A 27,327-nucleotide genomic window follows, 5' to 3' on the forward strand; every position below is an offset into this window, starting at 1 on the left:
ACCCATTGGAATTAACTGACCTAAGTAAACCGTGTCCATTCATTCCAACAGAGCAGGCGTAACATTGGTGACAACCCATCATTTTGACGCCAGAAGATGGAGAGGCTGCTTTTAAAATGTGAGAGTCGAAGGATGTTGAGATGTAAAAGTTTAGTGGCATCTTCAAGGAGAGACTCATCCTCCTCCACCAGTGATGCCCTCTATGCAACTGGGGAAACTGGGGCAGATGGAGTCTCTGTCAGGACAAGAGTTTGGGGGCAGAGGAAGACCATTCAAAGTCAGGGAAGGGAGTGCACAGCTGTTGCCCGTGTTAGCCCTACACAAAGTAGGCTCATTGAAACGAAAGGACCCAATCCATTCATTTCAGTAGGTCTGCTCTGAATGGGACTTAGTTGGATACAACCCAATGTGTGCATCCCGACTCCAAAATTAATATGCGCCAACTGCACGGTGACTTCAAAAAGGCAACTTGACTGGGAAACGCCTCCCGTGTGTGTTTTTTACACCTGATGCGCCAACTGCAAAACCCCAAACGCTGGAAAGAGTCACCGTGACTTCTGCAGCCGTCTACTCTGAGTAGGACTTCGTTAGCTCGCACTAAAGAGGGGGAGACCCCCACGGCCATTCAGCGCAGAGCCCCCCAACTGCCTAACTGCATCGCTTAGTGCCAAACGTTACCTGTGGCTGGGTAAGGGTGGGGTGGGGGAGGCGGAGATAGGGGAGGGGCTTCATCCTCCCCACTTTCACCCTTTTTACCTGAAATCGCTGTACGGGTGGATGATCCAGAAGCCGGCGGACTTAACCCTTTCCTGCTCCCTCTCCACGGCCTTTTGGCTGCCAAACATCCTCAAGGAGAATTTGTTGACCCCCGGCTGCAGCATCGCCCCGAACTGCCTCTGCATGAAGCCAGCCTGGCCCAGCCGCTGCTCGTCGTCCGGGGTGATCTGGTCGGCGCCCCCTCCCGCTCCGTCGGGACCCCCGCCCCCTTCCACTTTCACGAAGGCGGACGAAGAGGGAGGAGGCGGAGGGTCCGGCGGGGACGAGCAGGACGAGGCTGCCGCCGGGGTCGAGGAAGCCGGGGGTCCCGGCTCGGTGTCCGACAGGTCCGGGGGGCTGCGCTCGTCGCCGGGGGACGCCGCGTCCCCTTCGCTGCTGATCAGGCGGCGCTCCTCGCCCGAGTCGTGCGGGTGGCGGCTGGCCAGAGACGAGAGGCTCCCCTTGAAACGCCGGCAGTCCCCGTTGGTGCTGCTCTTGCCGCTGCCCCGGCAGCCCGGCGCCCCCGACGAAGCCGCCGCCGCCGCCGCTGCCTCTCCGCTTTCCGCCAGGCCACCGCCGCCCGCATCCCCGACGCCGGGCCTCGAGGGCTCTCCTGCCCCTTGCCCCCGGGCTCCCCCTGGCGGCGCCGACGCCAAGGGCCTCAGCTTGATGCTTTTGCGACGGGCGTCCTTGTCGGCGCCGCCGCCGCTTCCTCCTCTTCCTCCTCCACCGGCTTCTTCGTCCTCCTCGTCCATGATCGACGCTTTGGGGCCGATCTGCTGCGGGAGGCTGTATAATCGCTTGCGCATCGACGGCGGCAGCCTGTCCATGGCCGCGCGCTCGGGGAGAGGTGGGGGAGGGCGGGGGAGACCTGCTTGCAGGCCGGCGGCTGGTGGTGGGGACCCCCTCGGCTCTCTCCCGCGCCTGCCCAACCCGCGCCCTCCTCAAGGAGCTTCTAAAACGGGGTCTCGCTCAGCTCCGCAGCCAGACCGCCACGCCGAGGACCACCCATCCTTCTCCTGTCCTCCCGGGGCTGCGTCGGGTCGAGGATGCAGCGCTTCCGAAAGGGCAGCGGGGCGCGCCAGGTGGAGAGCCCCTCCCCGGGCTGGCTAGCTGGCGTCCCACTGAGCCGCCGCCGCCGCCGCGGTGACCCTTCCGTCCGCCGCCTGCTGCTGCTGCTGCTGCACAGCCCCCCGGGGCAGCGGGACACCCAGCCGGCGGCTCCTCAGCGCTCGCCACGGCTGCATCTCGGCGGCGGCAGCTTCCATAGGCGCCCGGGCAGCCGCGTCTCCGGCGAAGCAGACATAATAATGAGAAGGAGGGTGATCCGGAGGCGGACGGGGAGGAGGGACGGAGCAACACCTGCGGAGGAGCCGAGGAGGGCGATCCCCGCCGCCGGCAGCCCCCGCGCCACAAGGGCCTCTCGCCCCTCCGCGGCCTCGACGGCGGCCCGCGATAAACAAGGAGCGCGCGAGCAACCTGCAGCAGCATCCAGCGCCCGGGCGCCGCTTACATCACTGCTGCTGCTGCTGCTGCTGCCATCCCTGATTCCTCATGCAGCAGCTCCTGGTCCTGGGAATATTCATGAAGCCAGCTGATCCGATTGGGTTGCCATAGGAGCCACCGCTGCCAATGGGCTCTGCCTACCTGAGCTGGCAGCCGGGCTTCTTAAAAGGGCAACGCCTCGGACGCCGGGTGGGCGTGCGCGTCTCGGGCGCGGGCTGGGGCGCCTCGGCTGCTGCCTGGAGCGGGGGATCGCGGGCGGAAGGACGAGGGAGCGCAAGGAAATCCAAAAGCCCCTGATGCTCACACCTCTCTCTCTCTCTCTCTCTCTCTCTCTCTCACACACACACACACACACACACACGCGCGCGCTCCCTGTCCCTCAAGTGCTATCATTTGCTCATGGAAGGCTGCAGTGCTGCGCTCAGCTAGGAGTAAGCCCCATTGAAGACCCCGGAACTTACTCCCGAGTAAAGGCGGGCAAGGTTCTTGGCTCTCCACCTTCGCCAACCTAGTGCCCTTGGACTGCAACTCCCGCCAACCTCAGCAGCCACAGATGTCTACGTTTCCTGTTGTGCTGCTTTTGTGGCGCTGTAGCCCGTGCAGACAGCAGTGATGCAAACGCAAAGAGGGCTAAATCCACCACTGTGTCGAGAACATGCTGCACTGTACATGCCCACTGCAAATAAATAAAAATCATTTTAAAGTCTGCAGGAACCCCGGGTGAAACTTACTTCTGAGTAGACGTGTCTATAGAATGGCAGGGGCGCTAAGACCGAAGCCTTTTGTCTCTGTTGCAGCGGCACATAGCATCGTGGTGGTTAGTGCCCGTTGGGGCTGGTGAGATGTAAGGCAGGAGGCCAACAGTAGGTGGAGCCAGAACCAAGGGCAGGTGTAGTCTAGGTCTGTCCTCATCTGCCTCCCTGCTGAATTCGACAAGGGCCACAACAGAAACCAAGGAGGGGGAAGTCGACAGGCAGCGCCACTTTCTGGACTGGTTGTAAGAAAAAAGACAGGTCACTGGGGGCTGGCTGAGTACAGACTGAGGTAGGTGGGGCAATGCCCCGTTTGCCCTAATTGACTAGCTTCCATCAATGTTGTGTATTCAGAAAGTAAGCCCCCATTGCATTGAATGGTGCTTACTCCAGAGCAACTGCCTGCAATTGCAAACCTCAAATAGAGGCTTCTGGAACGTTAAAGGCTTAACTCAGCTGCTCCCAAGACAGCGTTCATTAACCTGATATCCTCTGTATATGAGAGCCAGTGTGGTGTAGTGGTTAAGAGTGGTAGTCTCCTAATCTGGTGAATCAGGTTCGTGTCTCCGCTCCTCCACATGCAGCTGCTGGGTGACCTTGGGCCAGTCATACTTCTCTGAAGTCTCTCAGCCCCACTCACCTCACAGAGTGTTTGTTGTGGAGGAGGAAGGGAAAGGAGAATGTTAGCCGCTTTGAGACTCCTTAGGGTAGCGATAAAGCGGGATATCAAATCCAAACTCTTATACTACAGACTGCAACTCCCAGCAAGTGCTGGCTGGGACTGATGAGAATTGTAGTCCAGAACACCTGTCAGGAGGCAGGTTGATGAAGGCTGCTCCTGGAAATTTGGGGACCAAAAGGTTTTTTGCTCTCTCTCCCTTGCTCTTGCAATTGTAGAGTCTCTTATGAGGAAATGAAGATGATTTATCAATGCAAAAGAATAAAAACAATACTCCATGCAGATTGGAAGTCTGGCCTGATTGACTGATCAAATGAAGAAGGATTCTTAGAAAGGATCTTTTGAGTCCATCCAGTCCAACCTCTGACTTAAGCGCATCCTGTTTCTGGCACCATAGACCAGAAATGCATTGAAAATTACTGTGCATATGAACATCGCCAATTGCTTTATACTGAGTGAGACCACTGGTCCATCTCTGATTGGCAGTGAGATTGGTACATGACAGCCTTCAACTGAAGGCATCAGGGATGACAGGGATGCTTTTTAAAATTAATTTATATACTACTTATTGTCAAAATATTCTTCTAAGAGTTTTACAAATATAACAACCAGTTGCACAAACATTAAAATACAAATTCTCATATTTAAAACGTGCACTTTTATTGTATTTGTTTATCAGAATTTATATCCTGCTAGACTAAAAAACAAACAAACCCCAAGTGGTTAACAACAATATAAAACAAAGCATTATAAATATTGATTTAAAAACAGTTAAGCACAGGTAATAAAAATATTTAAAATATGATTTAACATAACACAAGCTAAAAATAAATAAAACCTGTTGAGATAGGTTTGCTTAAACAAAACTATTTTAATCAAAAAGAGTTGAGTTGTTTGCCTGATGATAATAGGCAGTAAGTTCAAAAATTTAGGTGTTGCTACAATAAAAGTTCAATTTCTTACAATGGTGGAACAAGTATTATGTGCTGCCTCCTGTAGAAGTGCCAGTTCTGCAATAAAACAATCTATGAAAACAACTCCACAATTAAAACCGGAGACTCTGTTTGAGAGATCAAGGGAATACCTGGGAGTTTTGGTAGGCAAAGGATGTGGGAATGACCTCTCCCCACACAGCTATTTAACCTGATAAACTAAAAGAGCAGTTTGAATTAGAACCTGAGAAGCTGCTGCTCTAAGCAGCATCTTCTTTTTTAAAGGTTTGATTTAGTGTACTCATTTATTTCCCAACTTTAAGTATATTCAGTGTGTACTGTAGGATTAAAAAACACACCCAAAGCATCAGAATTAAAAATTGCCGCAGAAAAATGATGACAATTGTATAACTGATGTACTAAGATATGGAAAATGCTTAAATAAAAACAAAAATAAAAATTGCCGCAGATTAAAATAATATTTCAAGGAGGCAACAGTTCTCAGTAGCTCAATGGAATAGCATAGTCTTCCCTGCCCCTGAAAGCAGGTGGACCTCTCTAGTGGGTATAGCATCTCAAGAGATGCACAGGGTCAGCTTGCAGGAGACGGGAAAGCTTATCTCCCATCAGGCAGCTGGGGGATGAATGAATGGTAGAAAGGCAGGACTCTCCTTATGGTCCAGTGACATTAATATATAAACATCTTCTGGGCGGGGGGTGAAGCCCCTCCAGCTGGATTTGCTAGTAGATACAGTGGGTGAGTAATTGCACAAAGCTTACATTTTGACCCATTTCCCCATGTGCGCTTTCCAACTTGGAACAATCCATCACTAGGCACTGAGAATAAAGCAATTATGTGCAAAAGGGTGGATTGATCGGGCCGTATGCACTTTGAATGATTTATTAGAGGGAGGAAGTTCTTCTCTGACCTTATTTACAACGGGCTGAGAAATATCAACTGAGAGCAAGACTTCCATGGCAGGAATGCAACTGCATAACCTATTAACTAATATTTCTGGACCAGACGTTTGTGCTATATCACCTTCTCCGGACATTGTATAGACAGGCAGAAATCAAAATTGTGCTAAGAAAGCGCCAAATTCACCAAGCTGAATGATGTGAGTCTGGTGAAAACGAATCATATTTGCATATATTATGGGAAATGATGGCTAGTAAGGGTACATGAGAGAGATTTGTAAAGTTGAGGGGAAATGGAAAAGGGGGGAAAAAGAATATTTTTCTTCTCCTATAACACCAGGACTTAGGTTCACCCTGTAAAATGGGTGAAATGGTAGATCTGGGATAGTCAAAGGAAGTATATTTTCCCCCCACTCTGCAAACAGGTAATCTGAGGGACTCCTTGCCGCAGGATGTGGCAGCTTTCAAAGGGGATTGGCCAAATGCATGGAGGAGAGACCTATCAATGGCCTGTCAGCTATGACAACTCAAAAGAACCTCCATATGCAGGAGGAGTGTAACTGACTGCCAGCTGCGGGGGGTGGCGGCAAAATAAGAGTGAGCTGCTTCCTTAGAAGCCCTGGTTGAAGCAGGATGCGAGAGTAGACGGGACTGTGGTCTGATCCTGCATGGCTGTTCTGTAAAGTGTGCAGTTTTTTCCACATGATGCTCTGCTTGCCAGGACGGCTAAGGGAGATGGGCATGTTTAGCCTGGAGAAGAGGAGGTTAAGGGGTAATATGATAGCCATGTTCAAATATATAAAAGGATGTCACATAGAGGAGGGAGAAAGGTTGTTTTCTGCTGCTCCAGAGAAGCGGACACGGAGCAATGGATCCAAACTACAAGAAAGAAGATTCCACCTAAACATTAGGAAGAACTTCCTGACAGTAAGAGCTGTTCGACAGTGGAATTTGCTGCCAAGGAGTGTGGTGGAGTCTCCTCCTTTGGAGGTCTTTAAGCAGAGGCTTGACAACCATATGTCAGGAGTGCTCTGATGGTGTTTCCTGCTTGGCAGGGGGTTGGACTCGATGGCCCTTGTGGTCTCTTCCAACTCTATGATTCTATGATTCTATGACATTCCCATGTGTTCACCACGGATAAACAGAGAGTGACTAAAACTCAGCAACAGAGCACACACTCTGCGTGCAGAATGTCCCTGATCTGACTACATAGGAAGCTGCCTTATACAGAGTCAGCTCATTGGTAAATCCAGTTCAATATTCTCCATCTGAAAGTGGCCCCCAAGAGTTTCAAGTTGGAGATTTCCCCAGCCCTGCCAGGAGACACCAGGGACTGAAGCTGAGACCTTCTGCATGCAAGGTGAATGCCCTGGCAGCGAACTATATCCTTGCTGCTGTTACAGAGGCAAGAAGAGCCATACCTATCTGCTGTTCTTTTGCTTCCCAAAACAAAAGCTTCTGCAAAGCCTCTTCACAAATCCTGGGCAATAATGTATACGTTTTCATAAGGCTCCTTTCCCCCAGTAGGTTTCCACTTCCGAAGATTTGCAGGTCTCACTTAACAGGATTAGGTGAGAGGGTTTATTTTGAAACGTATGGATCTAAAAATACCCAGTTTCTGGAGTTTTGTGAGTAATTGGGATGCTAGAAGCAAGGAAGAGAGTGGCTGCCTTTTCTCTTCACTTGAGCACACTTTAGGGGGTTGTAACATGTTTGCCAGTACCACACCTCCTACCTAACACTATACAGGGGGAAAAACTAAGAATGGAAAATGTTGACATGTCATTAAAAACATGATTCCCGCCCCCCCCCCAGAAATGTACCTTGAAATCTTCACAACACCCACTTACTTGAGACCAAGCCCCGTTGTGAGCAGTGGTGGAGGACATGTGATCCCCCCATATGTTGTTGGACTACAAAACCCATCAGTCCCTGCCAGTATAGCCAACAGTCAAGGATAATGGTGCGAGTTGTAGTGACTGCCTGTCCTGGCTCAAACAGCTGTTGCTCCAGACTTGGTTCCTTCTCCTGAGCAGATTAGATCCTTATCTGTCTTGGACCCTTTAGACCTTGGTCTGTGTCAGAATCCCTGGTTGTGGCCTTCCTTGGGGGACATATTGACTTCTGGCTGGAGATGTGTCGGATTGTAAATCTGACATCAGGAATCACAAGAAAGAGAAACCAGTAGGAGAACACTTCAGTCTCCAGGACATTCTATACAAGATCTCAGAGTAGCTGTCATATTACAAAAGAATTTCAGAAATAGACTGGAAAGAGAAGTTGCTGAATTACAACTTATTACCAAACTTAAAACCATGAAGAGACCTGGTCAGAATAGAGACATTGGATTCTTATCTCATTATGATGAAGCTATTTTTTGGCCATCTCATCCTTTGCTTTTTCCTTTAAGACCAATTGCAATCGTCAACAGGTTTACCACACCTATCAGCCAATCACCCATTCCCACCATCCTTCTGAGTAATACTCCTCCCCACCCTCCCACTATATATAAGGGTCTGGTGACTTCTGTTTCAGTGTATCTAAAGAAGTGTGCATGCACACGAAAGCTCATACCAAGAACAAACTTAGTTTGTCTCTAAGGTGCTACTGGACAATTTATTTTATTATATATATATATATTTCTACTGCATCAGATGAAGTGAAGGACATGAGGCAGGAGTTGATAATGCAGGTGAACTGTGCATAAGCAAGCTGCCAGCTAACTCTGTGGAGGCTCCTTTTATTGACACAATATGCAAACCCAGGCAGATACATTTTGGACTGTGACCTTTACACATCTTCCGTTCCCAAGATCGTGGGGTGGCACAAAATTATTTTGGCACCTGTTTACACCACATCATTTTCCCCTTGCACAATGTATGACGAAGGAGACAAAGGTCTCAGAGAGGACATGGCAGACTACTGAGACCGCAAAAGGTTAGACAGAGGGCAAGATGTTCAGACAGCTGTGGCCTTATCTGTGAGGGGGAGTGTGCTCCGCACCCCAAGGTCATGCGTGCAGACAGTTGAGGCTGCCCACGGGAGGGAGAGTGCTCCACAACTCAGCGATCATTCCTACAGTCAGACCAACATGGCTACCTACCTGAATCTAGGATTGTACTGTTAGTGTATTTTTTAAAATGTTGATCCTGCAGGGTGGACAGCCTCTGGCCCTCCCATTTGTTGTTGGGTTGGACTAGGTGACCCTCGGGGTCCCTTCCAACTCTACAATTCTATGATTCTATGACTCCAACTCCCATAAATCTCTGGCCATTACCTGAGGGTGATGGGAGTTGGAGTGCAGTAACACCTGGAGGGCCAAAGGTTGTCCATGCCTGTGATTCTGCATTCATGTCCCCTGATTAACCCACACCATTCTTGGCAGGATAGCTATAACAGGAAGATGATGTGAAGAACTCCTTAAATAGGATTGTTCACATGATCCTTCTATTTTGGGTAGCCCACATGGGATCCTTTCGGCATCAGAATGGCACTGAGATCATCCTGGTCTTACATGAAATCTGGCCAATCCGAGGATTTAAAGTCCCAAAAGGCCTGGCTTTTCAAATTTCAAATATGACATGAATTATCTGTGTGACGTTTTCCATTGTGCTGCTTAAAACAGGCAGACACATATTTGTTTCTGCCATTAGCCTGTACTTCTCTGCCTTTTCCTGGCACAGAGATGCATTGGTGGATTAAGCTTCCCCGACTGAAGCGGCTGGCATTGTGGTCTAAACCACTGTGCCTAGAGCTTGCAGATCGGAAGGTCAGTGGTTCGAATCCCCACGACGGGGTGAGCTCCCGTTGCTCGGTCCCTGTTCCTACCAACCTAGCAGTTTGAAAGCACATCAAAGTGCAAGTAGATAAATAGGTACCACTCCGGTGGGAAAGTAAACGGCGTTTCCGTGCGCTGCTCTAGTTTTGCCAGAAGCGGCTTAGTCATGCTGGCCACATGACCCAGAAAAACCTTCTGCGGACGAACGCCGGCTCCCTCGGCCTGTAAAGCGAGATGAGTGCCGCAACCCCAGAGTCATTCACGACTGGACCTACTGGTCAGGGGTCCCTTTACCTTTATATACTGCTCACATACAAATGGAAAAGCACACACTTTTCAGTTTGTATGTGAGCAGTAGATATAAAATAGCACAAGTACAGCCAATTAAAATTAATCGCAAAAACAGGGAAACTTCCTTAAAATAACTGTGGAGATAGAAAGGTCTTTGTTGTGCACCTGAGGTTCAACAGGAAGAGGGTCTAATCTTAGCTAGGAGGGCGTTCCACAGAGTTAGGCCCACCATCCTGAATATGCACAGCTTCTGGTGCATTTGAGCCACAGGGGACCATTCCCAGAGACTCCTCTTACGATCTCAGTGATAGGTGGCCCTTAAGGTATCCTCGACCCAAGATCTGAAGGGCCTTCAAAATTAAAACACATCCCTTGAATGTGGCCAGATGACATATCGGCAGCTACTGGAGGCCAGCAGTAGTCTCTTGCAACATGGCTCTGCCTCTGTTAGGAGTTCTAAAGCTGTCCTTCCTCGTGTCTTCCATCAGCTGTTGGCACGTTGGTCAGGGCTGATGGGAGCTGGAGTCCAACAACATTTGGAGGGCATCAGGTCGGAGACATAGCTGTCAACCGTCCTTTATTTGGCGGGAAACTCCCTTATCCAAGCACTGTGTCCTGCTGCTGTCCCTTATTGATGATGTCCCTTAAATTTCCCGGGTTTCAAAGGAAGCAGCTCCTCTCCCTCCCTCCCTGCCGGCCAGGGAGGAGGGAGGCTCCAACTGTGTTGCTTGGCTGCCCGGCCCAGCCCCCTCCGGCTTCCTCTCACCAGCCTCGGCCCCCGGGAGCCCCTCCCCGCTGCGACTGGCGGGAGCCTCGGGCCCTTCCACCACCATCCTCCTTGCGGTCACTGCTGAACTGAGCGTCTCTGCCCGAGGTCTTCCCTCTGCCCGTCACCGCCGCTCCTGCTCCCTCTAGGCTGTACTGCAGCTGCACAGCCGAAGGACCCAGATGAGATGGGCAGCCTGGCGCGGCCTATGAATTGCTGAGGAGCCTTGAGAGGAGAGCGAGGGCAACCATAGAGAAAGCAGTTCAGAGAGAGGAGGAGGAGGAGGCGCGGGCAGGTGTTCCAAGGTCTAACCATAGAGGGCGAAAGCAGAGGAAGGACCGCAAGCACTTCTCCCATAGATTTGTAGTGGTAGACTAGCATAGATGGTCTGATCTGTGGGTTTACTTTGGGTGCTATTCCCCCCCCCCTTCCTCCCGCCCTGCCTGATGGAACTGAGAGTTGCAGATGGCGCACGAGAGAAAAGATACAGAACTGCAGCAGCATCTTCTTAGCTTGGACTTCATTTTGCACGAAAAGCGGTTGCTGCTTGTAGTTATTTAATTGCAGTGTTTCATCAGCTGGTGTCTTGAGCAGCAGCCTCTGGAAACGAAGGGCTAAAAACCGGAGCTGCTCTCCCAAATTATCTGGTCCCTTTTAACTTCGTATTTCAGCTGGTTGACTAAAATCCCTTATTTTGGCTGCCGATCCCTTATTTTCGAGGCTGCTGGTCCCTTATTTTCAAATCTGTAAATTGACAGCTATGGTTGGAGAATGCTGCTGTAAAGGATCCTTTGGCCTTCCAAACATTACTGAACAACAGTTCCCAGAGCCCCTGGCCATTGGCCATGCTTGCTGGTACTGAAGGGACCTGGAGTTTGGCAACATCAGGAGGACTAAAGTTTCCTCCCACCTGCTCTCATGCAACTGGCAAGAGTGATAAGCAGGGAGAAAAACCAAATGTGAGCCAGAAAGGGAGAGAAAATGACCTTCCTTCATTTTGGCTATAATGAAGTCCTCTTTGCTTAAATTACAGCCCCTTAGTGGATAATGTGAGGCACTGCTTTATGGGTACATAACAAAGGGGAACATTGCGACATCAGAGTCTGGAAAGATGGAAAGAATCTGGTAATCAAAAGCCTGGCTTTCTGTATAATATTTTTTTTTTTAAAAAAAAAAAGATGCCTAAAAGGATTGTGTCTTAAAAGGTTCAGATCTGCATCCTTGGTGATGTAGAAAAATCTTATGAGAATGCAAGTCTTTCTTTCTTTCTTTTTCTTTCTTTTTGCAAGTCTTTCTTTTTTGAAAGAAAAAAAAAGGGAGCGAAAGAAACCCAAACCTTGAAAACACATGTAGTTATTTAGATTTAAAAGCAGCATAATTTTGGATACAAGGCTTTGAGCCTACCTTCCCAATCCAGCAGAGGAGCACGGGAGGCATCTTACAATATTACAAAACGGACAGAAAGAAATACAAGTAGCATTGTTACAAGCAAGGCTGGATTATCCATGGGTGTCTCGCCTTCCTTTGTGGGGCTGAGGAGCCAATCAACCTCCTAGGAAGAAAGTACGGAAACATGGAATTAGATGGGCCAGGATGGCTGCAGCTGCCTTTCAGTGTTCTTAGCCCACAAGTGAAGCCAGAGCTGAGATTTGCTATCTGTTTTTCTATTCATTCAGAGTGATGTAGTGGTTTAACCCTCAAACCTTAGTGATAAAGTTGACTCCTTACACAAGACTTGAAGATGAACCTTTACTTGTCAGAATGGCAAAAATTGAACAACTTGTATATATCAAGTTCAATCCAAGGGATGTCTTTTCCTGGGGAGCTCAGTTGATTTCCCGTCCCTTTTGGCAAAGTATCAGACCATCTCTATTTTCCCCAGGCTTTTTGGTTGTTTGAACTTAGCACCCCACAGCACCCCTTATGCTGCAGTTTTCAACCTTTTCAGACCAGGAATCCATCTTCAAGCAGAGCACCCATTTGGTTACCCAAACCTTCTCCTTTTTTGCGATATATTTCTAAGATGGTAGCACTGTGATTGTAATTCACCTTGGAGCAGGCTGTGACCCTGATGCGCCAGCCGAAGACCAGGCAATCCTATTATATCTACTCTGAAACAGGTTACACTTAGTTCAGTGGGGCTTACTTCCAAGCGAGTGTTTGTAGGATTGCAGCATTAGCCTTGCTCTGGGTTCTTTAAATGCACTTTTTCTTTTAAGTTTTCACTCTGTATTGAAATTCTTCTTGGTGGCTCTTGTAATAATCATAATCATGATAATTTATTTATACCCCACCCATCTGGCTGGGTTTCCCTAGCCACTCTGGGCAGCTCCCAAAAAATATTAAAAACATGATAAAACACGATAAAATAAATTAATAAATGCTATAGAGTGGTCCCCTTGTGCCTTTAGCAGCAGCTCGACATGCAGAACTTCAGCAACTCTAAACTATTTTCTGACATGGATATAAAGCAGAGGGGGGAAATCCATGTTTCAGGCTCTTAAAAACACAAAAGCTGTTCCATTTTTCAAAAAGTGGCAGCCCCAAGGAAAAGCCCAGGGAAACCTCGGGATAGTTTATCACACAAGTTTTATGCAAACAGGTGAAGTGGAAAGAGTGATACTTTCTGCAAGTCTCGTGGCTTCATTGGGTGGGCCTACAAAAAGGATGGAACAGCCTGTCCCTGACTAGGAGTGCCCTCTTGTGAGTGGAACAAGGACTTCCCAACTTTGCATTATCAAGCAGAAGACGTCCAAAAAACTGGAGGCATTGGCAGGCACACTGAGCTTTCGAGTACTGAATGTGATTTGGGAGAAGCAAATACTTCCATTTATTTTATTTTATTTTTTTAAGGACAATTCTCTTGATGTCCTATCAAAGCTTGGAATCCGATGATCAAAATCAGGAGGCAACTATGCAGTCAGCTGATAATCAAAGGCCTGGACATCCACAGCGAAACCACACAGATGCTGTTTTCTTCCCATTAGAGTCTCCACATTCAGGAAAGACTGGACTGCTGAACCCTCAAGGCATTTTTTGTGCAGGAGGGAGGCTTTGATAGTGGCAACAACTGCACCTGAAGTCATCCCATATAATCCGCCCAAGGGTTCTCTCATGGGCAGCTTTCCAGGGCCCCACATGCTGGGGCAGGCAAGGCCGAGTGGTGGACGTGTATTTTGGGGCCCCTGGAACATGAACTGTCCTGGGGGCCCCTTGGCAACCAGTACTGAGGTCTGGGCAACCCTTGTTATCTTCTTCAGTGGGGTTCTTCCACTACAGATCACCATACCTTTACAGTGTCCGGGCTACTGACTTTCAAAAATTGGGATTGTTGAAATATATACAACAAAGAAATTGATCAGTTTTAGTGGTGCAACTAAAATTGGGTCTACTAGACCAAGCTGGGACGCAAGTGGCGCTGTGGTCTAAACCACTGAGCCTAGGGCTTGCCGATCATAAGGGTGGCGGTTCGAATCCCTGTGACGGTGTGAGCTCCCGTTGCTCGGTCCCAGCTCCTGCCAACCTAGCAGTTCGAAAGCACGTCAAAGTGCAAGTAGATAAATAGGTACCACTCTGGCAGGAAGGTAGACGGCATTTCCATGCGCTTCTCTGGTTTCGCCAGAAGCTGCTTAGTCATGCTGGCCACATGACCCGGAAAAACTGTCTGCAGACAAATGTCACCTCCCTCGGCCAGTAAAGCGAGATGAGTGCCGCAACCCCAGAGTCGTTTGCGACTGGACTTAACTGTCAGGGGTCCTTTACCTTTTTTAACACTAGCTGACTTCGGAAAGAAACAAGCCTGAAAGAGAAGATCCTAAAGAAAGTTACTCAAGAAGGAATCAGGAAGGGGAGATTGCCTTTCTGTCTATCGCCTCAGGTGCAGCGTAACTTATTGCAAGCATTGTTGCTTTACTCCCAACACAGATGTTTATCCCCTGGGAGGGAGTTCCACAAGTATGGAGCCACCACAGAGAAGGCTTGGTATCAAAATGAAATTATTCATTTAACTACACACACATATAGATTTGTGAGCTTCTTAAAGGCCTGTTCCTCTTCTTCTGCGCGTTGATAAAGCACTCTAAACAATAAATGATCATAATAGTGGGCAACCAGTGGCCAATATGAATTGGTGCACCTATACACTCCACTCTGGCTACAGCCTTGGAGCAGGCTCAGCAAGCCCACTTTCTCAGTGAGAAAATTACCCCAGTAAAAGCAGCCACATCTCTGTTTTCTCTCTTGCATTCGTTGGGACCAACGCAGCAATCATCTGAACAAACAAGGCCTAAGGCTGGAGATGAAACGAAGTAAGGCAGTTGTAGCCATTTCAACAAATCCCTTTGGTGCCTCAAAGAAACATGTTAATGGGATGCAATGTAGTTAATCAAGGGCTTTTTCAGAGGGAAAGTTTTTGTTAATCTGTTAAGGCAGCAATGAAATTATGTTATGAAAGGCTTCCCCAGAAGTAGGGATGAACCCCATTCACATTTCTAGGAAGAGGAGGAGGAATCTGTAAAGCCCAATAGTTTTTCTTGTAAATACCATTTTACTTTATTTTTTTAATGTAGCTATTTTGGTTTCTTGGTCATAAAACTGCGCTAGGATGCCATTGATGGGGAACGCCTTATTGCTGCCATCCCAGTGGGGTGGAGCTACACTTTAAGTTCCCAAACGGTCCTTTGCAGCCACACTTTCACCTGTTCCCCACTTGACATACGACATTATGTCAGGTGTGGTGCAGGTGGGCATGGTTTGGGGTAAATGGCCTCTCTGACCTTATTAGGGCCAGTACGTTTCCAAGCACAATTCAAAGTGTTGGTGCTGACCTTTAAAGCCCTAAACGGCCTCGGTCCAGTATACCTGAAGGAGTGTCTCCAGCCCCATCGTTCTGCCTGGACACTGAGGTCCAGCGCCGAGGGCCTTCTGGCGGTTCCCTCACTGCAAGAAGCAAAGCTACAGGGAACCAGGCAGAGGGCCTTCTCAGTAGTGGCGCCCTCCCTGTGGAACACCCTCCCACCAGATGTCAAAGAGAACAACAACTACCAGACTTTTAGAAGACATCTGAAGGCAGCCCTGTTTAGGGAAGCTTTTAATGTTTGATGCATTACTGTATTTTAATATTTTGTTGGAAGCCGCCCAGAGTGGCTGGAGAAACCCAGCAAGATGGGCGGGGTATAAATAATAAATTATTATTATTGTTATTAGGCCAGAGGTTCTCTACCACTGGAATAGACTAAAATCAGTAGGTGAACCATTGGACTGACTCAGCCTAAGTCATCTTTCTATGTTCCTGTTTTGGAGAAAAGGGCTGTGGCTCAGTGGCAGAGCATCACTGCATTAAAGGGGGTTGTACTAGATGACCTCTGGGGTCCCTTCCACCTCTACGGTTCTAGGATTCTATGATCAGTTTTGCATGCAGAAGGTCCCAGGCTCAATCCCAGCCTCTCCAGGTAGACCCAGTAGGGACACTTGTCTGAAATCCCAGAAAACTGCTGCCACTCAGTGTGGACAAAGAATCTTCCGCATAAGGCAGCTTCTTGCGTTCTTAACAATTGTGTGCAAAAGAACTGAGGGGGAAAATCCTCAGATTATTTTCCTCCCAGGTCCCCAGGTCTCTCCTCATCTTTCAACCGGTTGCCTGGCAATGCTGGCCTTGATTTGCAGGGAATCCCACACAAAGCTATCCTCTCTGGTGATCTCGCTCTTCTCAGCTTTTGTTGCCAACCTCAGACAATGCAGTCATTTATTACCTGCTAAATATTTGCATGCTCCAGCAGTCCAGGGTGGGGAAAGATCGAAAACAGATTTGGAGGAGAACCACACACACAAAAGGACACAAAAAAAAGATAGAGGAAAGCAGGCCTCAGGCACCGCAAGGAACTTTCTTTCCGACAATGAAACATCCATCTCCGCTGCAGTGCTTTGATGCTTTGTTCTCTGAATAGACCAAGCCACAAAAGTAAAATTCATCTTTTTAGCTTGGGAGAAAGAAGCATAGGCATAGCCCACCACCAGCCCAGCCCTGAAAAGCTCCTTCCCAGCCGAGTTGATAATTGCTTTTCTCCCTCCCCAGCCCAGATTTGTGCCATTTGCTTTAATGGAGAAAGTTAAAGTCATTCTGGGAGTGATATAAGTATAATGAGTTTTGCAAAATGTTTATATGGGGAGGTGAAAACACCAGCTGGGAGAAGGGTGGCCGTGTGTCCTACTTTACTGGGGACAATCCTCTGCTCAAAGGGCTGCCGGAGGAGAGTTCTCTGTTTGAAGAGTTCACCTTTGGAAGCACAAAGCTTCTTACACAGAGTCCAGTCTTTTAAAAAATAAGATTTTCAAATACAACAAACAAATATTGCTTCTCTACAGCAGTAGAGTGAACGCTCGGGTTGTGAACGTGATCCGTGCGGGATGCACGTTCGCAACCCACATCTGTGCGTCTGCACATGTGCAGGTTGCGATTCAGTGCTTCTGCACATGCACAAAGTGCAATTTAGCGCTTCTGTGCATATGCGACTGCTGAAACCCAGAAGTAACCCATTCCGGTATTTCCGGGTTTCGGCGATCCATAACCCAAAAAAACACAACCTGAAGTGGCTGTAACCTGAGGTATGACTGTATACATCTTACCAGGTGTGCAGCCTGGGAGTCATTTTGGACTCTCAGCTGTCCTTGGAGGCGCATGTCAATTCTGTGTCCAGGGCAGCTGTCTACCAGCTCCTTCAGGTATGCAGGCTGAGACCCTACCTGCCCGTGGACTGTCTCGACAGAGTGGTGCATGCTCTGGTTATCTCCCACTTGGACTACTTCAATGTGCTCTATGTTTGGATACCTACAACTAATCCAGAATGCGGCAGCTAGACTAGTGACTGGGAGTGGCCGCCGAGACCATAAACACTGGTCCTGAAAGACCTACATGGCTCCCAGCACATTTCCGAGCACAATTCAAAATGTTGGTGTTGACCTTTAAAGCCCTAAACAGTCTTAGCCCAGTATACCTGAAGGAGCTTCTCCACCCCCATTGTTCTACCCAGACACTGAGGTCCAGCTCCGAGGGCCTTCTGGCTGTTCCCTCACTGTGAGAAGCAAAGTTACAGAGAACAAGGCAGAGGGCCTTCTCAGTAGTGGCACCCACCCTGTGGAACGCCCTCCCATGAGATGTCAAGGAAATAAGCAACTATCTGACTTTTAGAAGACATCTGAAGGCAACCCTGTTTAGGGAAGTTTTTAATGTTTGAGGTTTTATCATGTTTTTAATATTTGGTTGGGAGCTGCCCAGAGTGGCTGGGAAAACCCAGCAAGATGAGCAGGGTATAAATTATAATTACTACTACTACTACTACTACTACTACTACTACTACTACTATTAATAACAGTGGGTCCAATGGTCAAGAAGGCAGTTTCTGTACATGCTCGGGAAAAAGTGAGGGGCAGATGAGGTTCATCAGCCTAGGAAGGTGGCCCATCAAGGAGAAGGAAATCTCTGACCCTAAACCTCCACTGCCTGTAGGATATGTTTGGGAGAAGAAAAGCCTAAGGAGTAAACCCTACACAAATACGGAGGGTATTCAAGCAGGGAGGGGAACCTTTGGCTTCCCGGGTGTTCTTATTATTCCTGATCACTGGCCATCCTGGTTGGGGCTTGCAAGAATTGGAGCTGGACAACAGCTGGAGGCCCCCAGGTTCCCCACCTTGGTTGTAAGGTAAGTCAGCACTTGTTATCCTTCTGTCCCCATCTCATGCTATTTCACAAGACCATGGCACAAGCAAGAGTTCAGCTATGGACTTCCTGATTCACAGCTTTGTCTCTTAGTTACCACCCTAACTCTGCTCTCTAACCTGCTGGTGTCTCCTCTAACTCTGTGCCCAGAATAGGGATGGGCAAATTGGTCCATTTCTGTTTTTCTCTGTTTCTCATTTTTCCAATCTTAAGTTGTGTTCTCCACATTTCCGTATCAGTTTGCAATTCTTTCCTTTTTTAAAAAAATGACAACAGCCCATCATTAATTTCGTGTGCGTTTCTCCTAACAAATTTCTTTATGCAATTTTGCTGGACACATTTTGGCACAGCAACATCCCTGAATACAATGCATTTTGCATGTTATTTTCACTAATATACCATATTTTTCGCTCTATAAGATGCACCAGACCATAAGACATACCAAGTTTTTGGAGGCGGAAAACAGGGGGGGGGGAATACAGTGGTACCTTGGGTTACATACTCTTCAGGTTACATACAGGTTACAGACTCCGCTAACCCAGAAATATTGCTTTAAGATCTTTGCTTCAGGATGAGAACAGAAATTGTGCTCCGGCGGCGCAGCAGCAGGAGGAGGCCCCATTAGCTAAAGTGGTGCTTCAGGATAAGAACAGTTTCAGGTTAAGTACGGACCTCTGGAAAGAACTAAGTACTTAAACTGAGGTACAGTGGTGCCCCGCAAGACGAATGCCTCGCAAGACGGAAAACTCGCTAGACAAAAGAGTTTTCCGTTTTGGAGGTGCTTCGCAAAACGAATTTCCTATGGGCTTGCTTCGCAAGACGACAATGTCTTACGAGTTCCTGCTGTTTTTTTCCCTTTCCCCCCTTTTTCTAAGCCACTAAGCCACTTATCAGCTGATCCGATCAGCAGATAAGCCGCTAAAAGCCGCTAAAAGCCGCTAATAGCGCTAATAGCACTAATCCGCTAATCCGTCAATGGGCTTGCTTCGCAAGACGAAAAAACCGCTAGACAAAGAGAATCACAGAACGGATTCTTTTCGTCTTGCGAGGCACCACTGTACCACTGTATTCTGAATCTCAGAAGCCAGAACAGCAAGAGGGATTGCTGCGCAGCGAAAACAGCGATCCCTCTTGCTGTTCTGGCTTCTGGGATAGCTGCGCAGCCTGCATTCGCTCCATAAGACGCACATATATTTTCCCCTACTTTTTAGGAGGGAAAAAGTTAGTCTTATAGAGCAAAAAATACGGTACCTAACTATATTCATTTTTGTACACATTACTTGGCTGGAGAAGTGCACTACAAGATCCAAAGAAGTGTGAATTTTGGAGGATGTCTGTTTCAGTTTGCATATTGTTTCAAGTGGTGGAGTTTAGGTAGGCTTGCCTTTAAATGCAAAGCGAGTCAAATTTCTCCCCTTCCCAAGTCCAGAATTCTGTCCACTGCAATCATAAGAAAGGAACAGTCCGTTATTCACAGTCCTAAAAATAGCAGTTCTTCTCGCATTCAAGTGTATCCATTTCCAAGCATGAAGTCGCCAGCTCCAGCCTTTCACGCTCTGGGTCCCCCTCTCCCTCCTCTTTGTCAAGGAAATGCGAGGCGATTTAGAGACACAAACTACACCCAGTTGTCAACGGCATATGAACCTCAGGGAGGAGGGTTACAGCACCCCTCCCCTGGCAAGGAACAAAAGATCTGATTAATACTGACTGTGTTGACACAAGTGGGTTATTCCGTAGGATTCTCTGTGTGCTTAACTCCGCCATATCCGACAGGGAACCATTACAAAGACGTCAAAGAAATTCTTCCTGCAAATTACAGCAAAACCTAGTTAAGACTGCAGAAAAATGGTCTGCCCACAATTTTTTTAAAATGAAAAAAATAATAATAATACCATGAGGGTCAACAGGCCTCCCAGACATGCTTGTTATTACAGGTTCGTGATAATTTGTGCTCATGGATGGTATCAGGGCAGTTTTGCAAGATCCCTCTTTCAATATTACAGGGAACAAGGCAGAGGGCCTTTTCGGTAGTGGCACCCGCCATGTGGAACACTATCCCACCAGATGTCAAAGAGAACAACAACTACCAGACTTTTAGAAGACATCTGAAGGCAGCCCTGTCTAGGGAAGCTTTTAATGTTTGATGCATTACTGTATTTTAATATTTTGTTGGAAGCCACCCAGAGTGGTTGGGGAATAAATAATAAATTATTATTATTGTTGTTGTTGTTGTTGTTGTTGTGTTTCTGCCTGCCAAAATTATGGGGCAGAGATGCGGCTCCATTTCCAACCAGTGCGTGTCTCGTGGCTTCCTTATGAAATCCTGTAACTTTTTTATACCACAGATATTCCAGTGCAGGGCTGCCCCTCCAGACAGCAATAATGCAAGGCCACTGGGGAAGCATCACAGAACAACTAATAAAGTGGAATTATGCATGTATGATCTAGCCCAAAACTGCCACTAATGCGCCATTACTGCATCAATTACATGTTTTAGAAAACACCCAAGCACAAAAATACCAGTCTTTTGGGGCCCGCCATGCAATTGCCTGGGGGGCTTCTTCCTTGTTACAGATTCAGAAGAAAATAAATCTCATTTTTCATTGCTGCTAGCTCCATGCATTTTTTGCTTAAGGTTGATGTGCCTTTCCTCACTTTCTTTCCAGCTCTCCTCTGAATTTTGGGGAAATTCAGCATTTTTGGAAAACGCAGCGTTCTGCAAAAGATCAAGCCACTTGCAGAGAGTTTCATGCATTTTTTATAATTTTCTTTTGTATTCAGAGGTAAGTCTTTTCGAACAGCCCACTAGCAGTGTTTCAGTCTTATCTGGATCAGGCTCCAATATGCTGGCTCTCATCCAATCCATTACTGAAGGGAGACAAGAGACCAGCACATCTATTGCCTCACCTGCAGATGTAAAGAAGTAGAGTTGCGTGTCATCAGCATATTGCTGACAATGTACTCTAAAACTCCAGATGACCCCACTCAACAGTTTTGTTTAGATGTTAAATAGCATAGGGTATAAAACTGAGCACTGAAAACTCCACATGGAAGGCTCTACGGCATGAGTAGGCAAATCCAAAGGCCCGGGGGCCGGATCCAACCCAATCGCCTTCTCAATCCGGCCCGTGGACAGTCTGGGAATCAGCATGTTTTTACATGAGTAGAATGTGTCCTTTTATTTAAAATGCACCTCTGGGTTACTTGTGGGGCCTGGCTGGTGTTTTTACATGCGTAGAATGTGTGCTTTTATTTAAAATGCATCTCTGGGTTATTTGCGTGGCGAGTTCCCGCCCCCCACCAAGATAAATAAACACACGAGACACCATAATTAAGGTTAATTGGGCGAATTAGGCCACAACTTTATTGAATTCAGGAGTGAGAGGCATTGGCTTAGGCATTGGTCCTAACGACTATCCGGCTCCAGCCCATTTGCTGGAGACACGGTGAAGGGTTAACACTGATCAGGGGAGTCTCCCGCCGAGGCACGTCGACTAGGAGCTCCCCCGGGTCACCGCTCTGGGGCGTGCCTTTGGCCCACACCTCCATAGGCTTCGGACAGGGCCACGCCCCCCGGAGTCCTTTAACGGACCACCCTTCGTTCACTGCGGGGAGGTGATGGCGTTCCTCCCCCCCACATCCTCTTAACCCCTTCTTACCAATGCCTACCGCCAATGCCGAAGAGTTGTGACGAGTTGCTACGAGGTAGGCGAAAAACCAAAGGCTGGAAATTGCCAATTGGGAAAAATTCCTACCATGCCCCTTGCGGCGACAGGCCGAAGCCCATAGCAAAGTCAGACCTACCTAAAGCCCAACTAAAGGGAGGGAGGGTGGGGAAACATGGGGCTAGCCGGAGAAGAGAGGGTGAGCCCCCTCCGCTCCGGCCCTAAATAGGGCAAGCCACGCCCCTCCAGTCAGCCGATTGGCCTGGCCGGGAGGCGTGGCCGGACGGGATTCCCCTGCTCTCGCGGAGGCTGAGATCAGTCCCCGCTCACGTGGGGAAGGGCGTGATGCCCGCAACCCCACCTCCTGGGGCAGGCCCGGAAGTGGCTTTGTGGGGCGGAGGAATTCGTTCATTCCCCCCCCCCCAAAAAAAATATAGTCTGGCCCCCCACAAGGTCTGAGGGACAGTGGACTGGCCCCCTGCTGAAAAAGTTTGCTGACCCCTGCTCTATGGGGCTGAAAAGCACACACACCCCCAAGCATACCCTCTGGGAGCGATTCAGAGGTTCATTGTGGCAGCTCCTACCTTTTGGAATATCCTCCCATTACATATCAGACAGGTTTTTCTCCAGCACCTATTGAAGACCTTCCTCTTTCATCGTGCCTTTCAAGTGCAGATTTTTATTCCAGTCTGTATCTGCATTGGTTTTCATACTATTTTATACATGGATTCCTTTTTCCTGTTTTGCTTGTTGATGCTGTTGTTGTTAAATCACTTCAAAATAAAAGGAAGCAATTTCTGCATGGAAATAAATAAAGGAATGAATGAATGAATGAAAATAGCATTCTAGGCTGTTCAAGCTATTTGGGCACCAAAGGAAGAAAATGCCACAAGTGTCTCTCCTGACAGTAAAAATACAATGAAACAAAAACACATTTAAAAAAGCAATTAATTTGCTGCCCTTTCGTGAGGCCCGAAATCAGATGACTTAAGCCATTGCTCTACTTTTCCAATTTATAGGGCCAGCACTGAAAGGCTTTCCACGTTCTCAGTGCAAGCCATCAAGCCGTCATGGGGTTAAACAAAAGAGCCCTAAAACTAGGGCATACAAAGAAAGAAAGACTGGGGAAGATGGAGGAAGCACACTGCGCGCGGCAGCAAGTGGTTACTCTAGAAGGAATCAGCTCATAAGCCACTGACTCTCAGCAGTCAGGAGCATCAAAGCTAGACACTGGAGGGACCTGTCAGCAGTGAACATGGACTGCTGATATCAAACTGTATGGGAAATAGCCCTACTAGAAAAACTAACCAACAAACTGAAGCTAACACAGGGACAAATGAAAGAGGACGCCTTCACCCAGTGTGTCTCCCCTTTATCATGCTCAGAGCTCAATAAGACCAGACCCTCCAAGTGTCCCAATTTTCCAAGGATGTCCATGATTTAGAAAAGCCATCCTGGTTTCTGATTTGATCCCAGAATGTCCTGCTTTTCCTCATTCCTATTTTCATTGGAGAAATGTTGGAAGGTATGGAGTTATCCAACCCCTGAGCCATCTGAAGGCAGCCCTGTATAGGGAAGTGTTTGGGGTTTTTTGGTAATGTTTAATGTTTTATTATGATTTTATATATGTTGGAAGCCTCCCAGAGTGGCTGGGGCAACCCAGTAAGTTGTGTGGGGTATAAATGGTAAAATTACCATTATGTAATGGTACATCCCTGTTTTGATTGGAGAAATGTTGGAGGGTATGCAAGACAACAACAAGAACCCATTGGCAGCATACAAATTGATGTGGCTAACTTGCCCCAACAACCAACACCCTCACACATGCAAACAAAACTCACTGCAGTCGACTGAAGGCAACCAACCAGGCCCTGCCCCTCCCCCGCAACCTCTCTCACCGCCAATGAAAACTAACAAATGGATAAAAAGAGAACCTTCCCACATGACGCGGATGCAAAAACCTTGCACATAAACTACGGTATTGAAGGGAACGAAAGTTTACAACAACCCGTCTCTCTCTCCCTGGTTCTCTCCCCCCATCTCTCTTCTCCTTATTTTGTATACAGCATCAATGTCTCACATCAAATATAACTGATCTGTAGGAAGGACTTTATGATCCGAAAGCAGAGACGATGGATGTACTTTTGTAACCCAAGATAATCTTTAATAAAGACAAAATCTTTCCCAGTACATTTCTGAGCACAATTCAAAGTGTTGGTGTTGACCTTTAAAGCCCTCAACGGCCTCAGCCCAGTATATCTGAAGGAGCGTCTCCACCACCATCGTTCAGCCTGGACACTGAGGTCCAGCTCCGAGAGCCTTCTGGCTGTTCCCTCATTGCGAGAAGTGAGATTACAGGGAACCAGGCAGAGGACCTTCTTGGTAGTGGCGCCCGCCCTGTGGAACGCCCTCCCATCAGATGTCAAGGAAATAAGCAACTATCTGACTTTTAGAAGACATCTGAAGGCAGCCCTGTTTAGGGAGGTTTTTAATGTTTGATGTTGTTGTATTATTGTTGTTGTTGTTGTTGTTGTTGTTGTTGTTGTTGTTATTCTGCTAGGAGTCAACCAGAGTGGCTGGGGAAACCCAGCCAGATGGGCAGGGATAAATAATTGTTGTTGTTGTTGTTGTTGTTGCTGCTGCTGCTGTTGCTTTATTCCCAACAGTCTCTCTTGCTCCACCACTCAACTAGTAGCTCCAAAAGAGAGCATAATTACAGGTGCTCCCCCAGAAGCTTGGATGAGAGGGGTATGATTTACCTCAGAGTGAAACCGTAAGGGGAAAATTTTTAAGCAGCATTTTGTGTACAGGCAGTCCTCTGTTCTATCACAAGCTTAAAAGCACCAGTTAGGAAGTGATGGGCGCTCTCTGTCACGTGCAAAGATGCATCCTTCTGATCTCTGAGGAAAACTCTTTAGCGGAATTCTCATTTCCATGCAGTACGAAAATATAGTTGCCAATGTCAAAGTAGCTTCAGCTTCCTGCTGGCTCTCCAAAAGCACCGTGGGTAGAAAGAGATGTCAACGTAATTGCTACAATGGCTGTCATATCAGCAGTACAAGGAAACTGCCTCCCGTTCAGCTTCATTCATAAAAACGGTGCCATCCTGTCTTCAAGTGTGTGATTCATACCGGATGTCATTCATTAAACCGCAGCACGAGTTGGGCTGTGACATCCTCACTGTGTTCAAGCATCTGAAGGGCTGGCTGGCACAGAGAAGACAGAGCACACTTGCTCTCTGCAGGACTGGGACCAATGGGTGGGCATGGCAAGGAAGCAGGTTTTGGCTAAGCAGTAAGTAAGAGAAGAAGACTCTCAATGGCAAGAGCTATTTGGCAGTGGAATTCTTGAGAACTGGTGAGCTGCTTTAAGCAGAAGCTGGGCAAATGTATGTCAAGGCAGCTGTAGCTGCAGCCTGTATTACAACTCTTGCTTTCATCAGGGTAGAAGCAGATTGGACTGGATGCCCTCAAGGTATCCCTATTTTCAGGGACAGTCCCAGATTTACAGAAGCCATCCTGGTTTCTCATTTGATCCCAGAATGCCCCACTTTTCCTTAGGACGTCCCTGTTTTCACTGGAGAGATGTTGGAGGGGATGGAGTTAGTGACCCCCCTGAGCCAAGGAGCTAAGTAACTGTACAAAATTTAGAAGACAGCCCTGTTTAGGGAAGTTTTTAAAAAGTTTAATGTTTTATTGTGTTTTTATATATGTTGGAAGTCACTCAGAGTGGCTGGGCAACCCAGTCAGATGGGTAGGGAAGAAGAAGAAGAAGAAGAAGAAGAAGAAGAAGAAGAAGAAGAAGAAGAAGAAGAAGAAGAAGAAGAAGAAGAAGGAGGAGGATGACGAGGAGGAGGAGGAGGAGGAGGAGGAGGAGGAGAAGAAGAAGAAGAAGAAGAAGAAGAAGAAGAAGAAGAAGAAGAAGAAGAAGGCTGTCCCTATTTTCAGCAGAGAAATGTTGAAGTCCAGGGTTTGCTGGACTCCAACTCCCACCATCCCTGACCATTGGCCATACTGACTGAGGCTGATGGGAGTTGTAGTCCAACAGCATCTGCAGGACCACACATTCCCCCCATCCCATGTCTTTTCCTTATCCTATGTTATTGCTAAGAACCAAACATGTGCTCAGATCAAATGTGACCATTGTGACACAGCAGCACACCTCCGATTATAGCATAATTCTTTTAACTATTCTTTTAACATCATCATTAAATAAAAATTAAAAATTGTATCATATTGAATCAGCAAAACCCAGCCAGTGGAATCACTCCTGTGTTTCAAAGCTGGCACTGGTGGCGACTGCGCCATTGTTGTAGTTTTACTGTTAAATATTGTGATGTGATGAAGCTTAAGACTTAACCATCCTGGGGTCCTTTACCTTTTACCATAGTCCAAGGGTCTCAGGAGGACCACACATTCCCCACCCTTGCCATAGACAGTCAGCCCATTAACCCACCTTGCTTTGTATCATCTGCACTGACTGAAAGCAACTGTCCTGGGTTTCCAGGGCCTGTCCCTTTCAAATCCAGAGATGGTGAGGACTGGACTTAGGGCCCTCCAGATGCTAAGCATGCACTCAGCCACTGACCTATGGAAAAGTGGGGCAGAGAGGTTTTATTAAATATGTGTGATTGCAGAAAAGACAGAATGGAACAAGAGTTTAAAGTTATCGTGACCTTTTATATTGGATCAGGTTGTTACAATTAATGTTTGATGTTTTATTATGTTTTTATATGTGTTGGAAGCATAGCTGTCAACTTTTCCCTTTTCTTGTGAGGAATCCTATTCGGAATAAGGGAGGGAAACGTTGACATCTATGGTTGGAAGCCATATGGAAATCTTCAGTCCCCCTTTCTAGGCTCGTGGCCACAGAAGATGATGGTTCCCTCCACCTTCCTTAGGGGGTTGGAGCAATCAAGCTGTTTCCACTCCATGTTTCAGGGACTGGGCAAGGAGGAATGGTGGAGACCCCCTTCCCAGCCTGACCTTCCAGGGAGGAGGGAGAGGAATACAGTTTAGATTTACAGCAGGGGTTTGAGGAAAGTCACAGCTCAGATGAGGGGGAAAGTTGGGAAATAATGGGATAGGAGGAGGAGGAGGAGGAGGAGGAGGAGGAAGCATCAGGGGGACAACAGTGTCTTTAGAAAGCATCCCAGACCCTCCGTCTCCTAGAACCCGGGGAGCCTTGAAAGTAGGAGAGCAAAGAGCTCAAAGACAGAGGGCATGTAGCAGCACCCATAGGAGAGACAAATGAGGAAGTGGGAGAGATGGGGAGTGGATATTCACTTGGGACAACGCCATTACCCAAGAGGCTGGGTTCTATAGTAAGGTTTCCAGATTTTTTTCAATGAATCTGGGGACGCTTTAAATAAGTAAGTAAATACATGCATATATACATACATACTACATGTTCGGGATGTTGATGCTGCAGCAATGGCGGTGGCAGAGGGAAGGGAGGTTTCACACTGCCTTTCGGAGCAGCCCCATCCCAACTCCTACTTGCGTGTAAGCAGGAGTGGGTGGGGATCCCTCAGCTGGGAAGGGAGGCTTCCTGTTGCCTAACAGAGAGAT

At 47.7% G+C, this 27,327-nt stretch overlaps 1 protein-coding gene across 2 annotated transcripts in view; it reads right to left on the reverse strand.

Annotated features, from left to right (window-relative positions):
• The window catches only part of HCN4 (hyperpolarization activated cyclic nucleotide gated potassium channel 4), a 127,259-nt gene extending 124,842 nt beyond the window's left edge, over positions 1-2,417 (reverse strand). The window contains exon 1 of one of the 2 annotated variants that reach the window (XM_082198318.1): positions 757-2,417. In XM_082198318.1, coding sequence (XP_082054444.1) covers positions 757-1,586 — 830 coding nt within the window. In that variant the 5' untranslated portion in view covers positions 1,587-2,417. The remainder of the gene's footprint in view (positions 1-756) is intronic. The other variant, XM_082198317.1, reaches the window with a different exon arrangement.
• Positions 2,418-27,327: the final 24,910 nt, after the last annotated feature.

The sequence above is a fragment of the Podarcis vaucheri genome (assembly GCF_965113315.1).
Source record: "Podarcis vaucheri genome assembly, chromosome: 14".
Lineage (NCBI taxonomy): Eukaryota > Metazoa > Chordata > Lepidosauria > Squamata > Lacertidae > Podarcis > Podarcis vaucheri.